The sequence below is a fragment of the Diaporthe amygdali genome, assembly GCF_026229845.1.
Source record: "Diaporthe amygdali strain CAA958 chromosome Unknown NODE_54_length_279735_cov_64_132730, whole genome shotgun sequence".
Classification (NCBI taxonomy): domain Eukaryota; kingdom Fungi; phylum Ascomycota; class Sordariomycetes; order Diaporthales; family Diaporthaceae; genus Diaporthe; species Diaporthe amygdali.
In genome coordinates this window covers 172,273-179,558 of record NW_026517074.1, presented here as the reverse complement: position 1 = coordinate 179,558, position 7,286 = coordinate 172,273, and the positions used below count along the sequence as shown (strand labels likewise).

At 51.4% G+C, this 7,286-nt stretch overlaps 3 protein-coding genes across 3 annotated transcripts; 1 reads left to right on the top strand and 2 right to left on the bottom strand.

Annotated features, from left to right (window-relative positions):
• Nucleotides 1-205: 205 nt before the first annotated feature.
• Nucleotides 206-1,852, top strand: J7T55_001324 (uncharacterized protein; the record flags this gene model as incomplete). Its single annotated transcript, XM_053135384.1, has 1 exon — nt 206-1,852. The coding sequence occupies one exon, from the start codon at nt 206-208 to the stop codon at nt 1,850-1,852; it is 1,647 nt and encodes a 548-aa protein (XP_052986963.1).
• A 565-nt stretch (nt 1,853-2,417) lies between these two features.
• J7T55_001323 (uncharacterized protein) lies at nt 2,418-3,826 on the bottom strand (the record flags this gene model as incomplete). The annotated part of the gene is made up of 3 exons (XM_053135383.1): nt 2,418-2,852; nt 2,928-3,506; nt 3,566-3,826. 3 exons carry the CDS (start codon nt 3,824-3,826, stop codon nt 2,418-2,420), a joined length of 1,275 nt encoding a protein of 424 aa, XP_052986962.1.
• An 821-nt stretch (nt 3,827-4,647) lies between these two features.
• On the bottom strand, nt 4,648-7,244 carry J7T55_001322 (uncharacterized protein; the record flags this gene model as incomplete). The annotated part of the gene is made up of 2 exons (XM_053135382.1): nt 4,648-4,773; nt 4,989-7,244. 2 exons carry the CDS (start codon nt 7,242-7,244, stop codon nt 4,648-4,650), a joined length of 2,382 nt encoding a protein of 793 aa, XP_052986961.1.
• Nucleotides 7,245-7,286: the final 42 nt, after the last annotated feature.

The window sequence follows — 7,286 nt, the reverse complement described above, 5'->3', positions numbered from 1 at the left end:
GGCAAGGTACGGGCGGCTATCCTCGCAGCCTTTGATTGGTACGCATGCCATGCTCAAGAACTCTATACTTATCATGTAGTGATCTACGGCGAAACATTGATCTTTACAGACAGTTTCTACAGTATATAATTCACAAAGAAATGCGTTCATTTGATTGACACTGGACTCCGAGTCCTACGAGCACTACTTTACAAGCGGAACAATCATGTATTCTATCAAAGCTTTCCAGGCCGTAGCGGGCTTTGCTTCACTCCTTCTTGAGCTGATCAATGCCTCGCCGATGGCCCAGATGGTGGACCAACGTCAGAGCTCGACATTTACCAATCCAATTCGATGGGAGGACATGCCAGATGCTGACGTTTTCCGCATCGGCGACGTTTTCTACTACTCAAGTTCTACCTTCGCTTATTCACCCGGTGCGCCACTTTACAAATCTTATGATCTTGCCAACTGGACTCCAGTCACCCACAGCGTGCCAACGCTTGACTTTGGGGACAAATATAACCTTGGCACTTCAAACCGCGCTTACGTACAGGGTATCTGGGCCAGCACGGTGCGCTACCGCGAGTCTACTGATACTTTCTACTGGATTGGATGCATCGAGTTTTCCAAAACCTACATCTACACTTCTTCTGGAAGCGGTGCAGGGGCTAATAATGGCGAAGCTGCTTCTTGGAATTGGCAGAAAGCCGGCGTCATCGACAGGTGTTATTACGACTGCGGGCTCCTGATCGATGATGACGATTCCATGTACGTTGCTTACGGCAACACCAACATCTCAGTCGCACAATTATCAAGCGACGGCTTGAGCGAAGTCAGCACTCAGGAAGTCTTGTCAGGTGGAGACGTCTATATCGAGGGCAGTCACATGTACAAGATCAACGGCTATTACTGGATCATTCCCACCAAGGTCGCAAGCGGGGAATGGGCATACCGTGCTACAAGCCCTTGGGGTCCATACGAGCAACATGTATTCTTTGACAACCTCCCCGCTCCGCTTTCTCAAGCTGGATGGCCGCATCAGGGAGGCATCGTGGATACTCAGGCTGGGAACTGGTACTATGTCGCATTCATAGACGCTTTTCCCGGAGGTCGTATCCCTGTTATGGCTCCGGTCGGCTGGGACTCGGAGGGGTGGCCATACATTGTGACAAACAGCTCAGGTGGCTGGGCGACAGAATATGATATGCCGGTCTCGACTAGCCGGGAAGTTGAGCCACCGGGTGGATTGGACACATTCACAACGCTGAGTGACGAATGGGAATGGAACCACAACCCCGACACATCTAGTTGGAATCTGGTCGAGGGAGGCGGGATAACTCTCAAAACCGCAACCGTCACAGATGACCTCTACTCCGCGCGCAACACGCTCACGCACCGGTCGCTTGGCCCAAAGTCAGAAGCAATATTTGAGCTCGACGTTAGCCAGATGGCCGATGGTGACCGTGCTGGCGCAGCTTTATTTCGGGATCGCTCTGCCTACATTGGAATTCACAAAAGCGGAGACGCAGCCACCCTGGTTTACGTCAACGGCATGGACTTGATTGACGGGAACTGGGCCACCGCGTCTAACGGTACCATCGCAGCAACGGGTCCTACAATCACAGATTCCGTTATCTATCTGAAGATCACAGCAGATGTCACCCCTGCACTGGATGCTGACCCTGTGCGCCCGGCTATTTTCAGCTATAGTACAGATGGGACAACTTGGACACAGTTGGGCGATCCTTATCTCTTGGTCAATACTTGGTCGTACTTCATTGGCTATCGCTACGCAGCCTTCAACTTCGCTACAAAGTCTTTGGGTGGCTCAGTGACGCTGAAGAGCTTCTCGATGGAACTCGTCGACTGAGAGACAAAGTGTGCAAATCGTTGCAAACTTCTCAGTCAAAAAAAGGTCTCGTGTCAGGCATAAGCGTAGCAAGAGCACTGGAGTAGCTACCGTTTGACAGCTCATCTTTGGAATCTCCAGCAGTCGACATTCAGTATATAAAAGAATGACTAAGATGAACTTGAGCCCACAGGCTCCGCCTGTGCGGCATTCCTCGATTCATTGTGATATTATTTTACCCTACTTCGATTCATCGCAAGCGCTTCGAGTTTGCTTGAAGATTGTGCCATTAGACTTTCGTTGTCCTAGGGTTGAAAATGCTGCAAATAATTCGCTGGTTAATGGACCGAATACGACTTTGCGACACCTTAGAAGCTCCTTTGCTTTCTGCAGCAGCATGATGTTACGAAACCGCTATGAAAGTAAGGTCTCATAGCCTCATATTTGATCAATATTAGTCGGTGCTTAGCAACCCAATGGGAAGAAAGAAGGGCGCTTTCGAAGGAAGCTGTATGTCAAAGGAATTCATATGTGTACATCTAGAGCCCCCATAATACTATGGCCCCCTGACACTTGGCCCACCCATTCAGAGACCCTGGAGCTCTTTCATTTTGGCCAGCGCCTCTTCTTTATAAGTATCGAAATCGATACCGCCGATAAAGCCCCATCTCGGCGCCAGGAGGCCCATGATCTTGTCAGGTTCCAAGCCAGCCTCTGGGTCTTGTCCACAGAAGATCAACCCCGTTCCCCGGCTAGAATCAATAACCCTCTGGCACCTATCCTTCCTGATAGCACTGTAGGCCTGGAAAGCATGAGAAATCTCAGCCGGGCGCTTGACCTCGCCAAGTAGCGTGCCGAGAATCAACGCGTCCTCGAAAGCCTGACCAGCACCGGCGCCCTGCCAAGGAGTCGTGGCATGGGCAGCATCGCCGGCGATACATACTTGGCCGTTGGCGAAGGTGCTGGTAGCTTTGTGTTCCCACTGAGAATACGCCTGAGGATCAGATTGGTCGAGCATAAGCTGTCCGACACGCCATTTCTGTCAGCATTCAAAAACCGACGAGACTACGTAAGCTGGACAAAGAAAGCATCTCACCTCTATCATACCCTTGCCAACAGGCCCGTCCAGCCAGTCACGCAAGGTTTCCTCTAGGAACTCGCGCGTCAACGGCCTCTTGCGGTCCTTTGGGTGATCCTTCTCGATAGCGGACACAACACATTGCACCTTCGTTCTATTCTCCAGGACATCATGCATGATGAACGCTCCGTTCCCGGCCCATCCATACTGTCGGTCCTGCTCAAAGTACTCAGCACCAAGGATTTCTCGTGCCTTCTCAAACGGTACGAGGTTTCTGCAGTCCCAGAAGCCAGCAGGGGAAGGCCCTTCGGTATCAGCAGTCTCCTGCAACACATGTCGTCTCACTGCTCCAAAGATGCCGTCTGCGCCGATGACGGCGTGGAAGGCCTCATCATGTCCGTCACGGAAAGTGACCTTGACACCATTCTCAGCAGCAGGAGTGATATCGGAGAGTGCCTTGTTTGCGTGAAGCCGGCTGGTGGGAAGAGGAGCGAGGAGTTCACGAAGAAGGGAAGCACGGTGCACAACCCTCCCAGCGTCCTTCGGGTCACCGCCGCCGAGATCCATCATGACGGTTCCCGCGTGTTTGCCTGATCCCTGGAAAACATCGTTAGAGTCGGCAAACGCCCATCTAGCTCGGGTTTTTGGGTTCTTACAATGCACAGCCGCGTGGAGGCTTGAACTACCGCACCTGCTTTCTCAAGCAGCGCGCTGGCCTCTGTCTCTCCGACCACTTGCTTCAGAGCCCGTTGTGCGTCGCTGGCGAGCCCGACAGCTGCACCACGCTCGGAGAACTCAGCCGCTGACTCGTAGACATGAACATCGAGGTGAGCATGTCGAAGGAGGGCGTTTGCAATAGTTGCGCCAGCCAGGCCCCCGCCGATAACGGCAATCTTGATCGAAGATGTTTTCGTCATGTTGTGTCAGCCGATGCGGCGAGATAGGGAGGGCTGTACTCTCAGGCAGCTCTGGCAGAGGACTGCTTCGCATTTATGTTTCGAAATATCTGAACAGCTGCGTATTTGGCAGCCAATGGGAGGTTACAATGTTGCGCACACATCATAGGTCGTGATAAAAGACGCGGGGAATGATTGGTGCAAACAGGAGGACAATGCGACTGTTGGTCCGTAGCCTGCTGGGGGGACACTAGGAGCCACTTCGGAATGAGGTTGTGTAGTGTCTATAGTGGGACCCTAGTGGAACACAGGACCACAGCAGAAGTGTACACGGTAACTAGGTGGCACAGCGATAGGGTTTAGCTCATGCCCCTTCTTCCAAGTCCCAACTCGGTGACCTTACTTGGTGGCTGGACAGGAGTATTCACGATGGCTTCCCAAACCCTCTTTGAAGCAACACCGCCCTGATTTCACAGATGAGAGGTGAAGTCAGCATTTCAATAGAAAGTCCGCCGAAATCTCTTGAGACGAGGCCAGGTCGAATACCGAGCAAGAATTCTGAACTTGCGCAGTGCGTGTTTAGCGCTGTACAATGACTTGTTGTCTGTCTGTTTGGCTTCTGTTCTGATTCTTGGTCCGACCATCAAGGTAGTTGCAAGTCCTCGGGATGAACTACAACGGTACGTCATCTTGTAAGCTTTGTAAAATATCGTTGATCATAATTATCTTAGCTTCTGTTTCCTTTGTATATGACGTGAGAAGTGAGCGCCGGGACCACAACAAGAACAGAAACATTTCTGGGCCACCATCGACAGAAAAGCTTAACGCTTGGGAACATCTTATCAAATGTAAAGATTGGATGCTACGATGAAGTGATCAAAAGACGAGACAAATAATCCCATGTCCGGAGCTGATTCTTCAGACCAGTCGAATAGGCTTCCCATAACCGCGCTTGAGAATGAATCTCCCTGCGCAGATTTTGTGATGATACTACAGCGAATCAAGTTAGCTACCAAAATACTGCCAAAAAGCCTCCGGAATCGCGTTCCATCTGCCTTTGGCCAGTCCTCCAAGCTGGGGTCCCACGGGAGAATTCCATGCAGACAGTGTGACCACCAGTTAATTTACGCGACAGACGTATCGAAATACTCAGTGGACGAAAAAGTGAGAGGAACCTGCTTACCGCTTCGCCGACAAGACGATACCCTTTTGACAAGTCCTCCACATCTACCGACCTGACGACAAATGGTACTCGATGGCCCTCAAACGCACAAACAAAGTCTCCAACCTGGGCTCCTTCAGTTGCCAAGCCAAAATGACCCTCGGACGAGACGAAGAACCTGCGTCCTGTTACCGCCAGGAAGAAAAGACCTGTAAAGTCGTCCTCTTCCTCGCTCGGCATTCCTACAGCACGCCGCTCGCGATGCCAGCGATTGATCCGTTCGATGAATGCATCGAATCCCGCTTCGGTCGCCTTCGCCGTCTTCAGTGTTCCTTTGTCGTCAATCACCTTTGCCCAGTATTTCCAGAAATCCATCCAGGGTGCTCCGCTAGCACTCAGCGTCTCCAGGAGTGGTTTCTTCCAGGGGTTCTCGTTGAGTGTCACCAATTGACCCTTGGTCTGCGAAGTTTGAATCAGCTCCATGACGGCTTCCACATACGCTGTTGCTAACGTCAAACAGAATGTCTCCCCTAGTGAATAGTAGTACGGGAAAGGATCACGGATAATGAGTCTGATGGAGTCTACGACATCGCCGTAGAGGTTCAAGACAAGTGGAGATGCTGGATCAAAGCTGAAGCGCGTTTGCGAGTCCTTGATACCCCATATCTGAGCCGGTGGCCCTAACAAGTCTCCATGGTGAATCTTGTGTGCCGGCACTGAGGTCCAGTCAGGAACCCATGATGGCAAGCTGAGTGAGGGCCGGTACACGATTCCGGCTGAATGCAAGAAATTGATGTTGCCGTCTTGAACGAGGATCTCACGTGCTAAATTCGTGTATAAATCCTCAACAGCGATCCCGTAGTCCGGCCGTAAGGCGTTTCTATATGCTTTTGCCGAGTTGAGGCCCAGTAATGCGTATATTCGGTCCCGCGGGTCGCTGGCCTCGAAGGTAGCACTCAATGTAGCCAGACTGTGCAAAAAGGGCAGTTGAAATTCATTGCCCTTCTGGCCTTGACGCGCGACATGTATTCCGGCTGTGCTGCCCAATGATAAAATAGCTGTTATGAAATCATGGGAATACATCTGGTCGAGGTCGCACATTGCAGAATATCTGAAAACCAAAATGATGGACTTGAGTAATGTCGACAGAGCACACAGAGACAAGGCATGTTTCCCGCAGATGAGGACAGGATCATTTCCGAGGGCGACCTCTTGCACCACCCAGCAGCGGTGAAACCAAGGTCTGGAAATCAGCCCTTTGATGGAAACCGTGTCCTCAACTCGGGAGCCAATCTCAGAGACCAACCTTCCTATCCCGGAAATGGTAAAAGAGTGATCTGGAGATCGGTGGGCCCAGATGCTGTTGGCCGCTAGTAGCATGAAGTCCATAGCCGTGGTTGACATGTCATCAGCCTGGCCGAGGAAGGCGACAACTTGCCGCGCCTGGGAGAATATCTTTCCCATCATCGCAACCTGGCTTTCCCTCTCGCTCAAGTCCTCTTGATTGATACACAAAGCATCTATCCATAGATATAGTGTCATATCCCAGGCTAGGATTGTATTGATAATGTCAAATACGCCTCTGCTGTATGCAATTTGCCTCTTCTTGTCTTTGTGATGGCTTGCAAAGTGCCCGACGATAGAAGGGTCACCCCATGCGTATGATATAGCCAGATAAGCGGGGTCGTCATCTAGTGAAACGCGCACCAGGTCTGCTTTGAAGATCTCCGATTCGTCTCCGCCGTCTTTGAAATGGCGCGAGACCTTCAGTACTCGTATTTCGCTGCTCGACTCGTCTAGTGGTGCTTCGAATGGTCCGATATCCACCAATTGGCCGTGGTTGAGGACATCCCAATAGCGAGACTTGTTGCCCGCAAGATATGCCCATAGCTGCTGTTCTAGAGCGAAGGCAGTGCTGGAGTTCTGGTGCGAGAGGTGAGGCTGAAGTGCCGGTATGGATAATGCTATACCAGCCAGGTGTGAAGACTCCGTCAGTGAATTTGCAACCCGGTCGAGTTCATCTTCGCTCGGGGTCCTCTGTTCTTCATGAATAATAGTCGCCCGCAATATCACACGTAAGGACACCCGCGGAGCCGCCAGTCGTGTCTCCGGTGAGGCCACTCGTGAATCCATCTGCTTCCCGCCTTTTGACATTTCTTGTTCGTCAGATACATCAGAAAGAGCCTTTTGACGGTGACAGTCGTCGTTTGCTTCGGCGCCCTGCTCCAAGAGCCCCGAGAAACAATTGAACAGGAATCTGAGACGGCGAAATATCATTTCGTCTCAAGGCCATCACATGCCAACGTGATGAAAGAAATT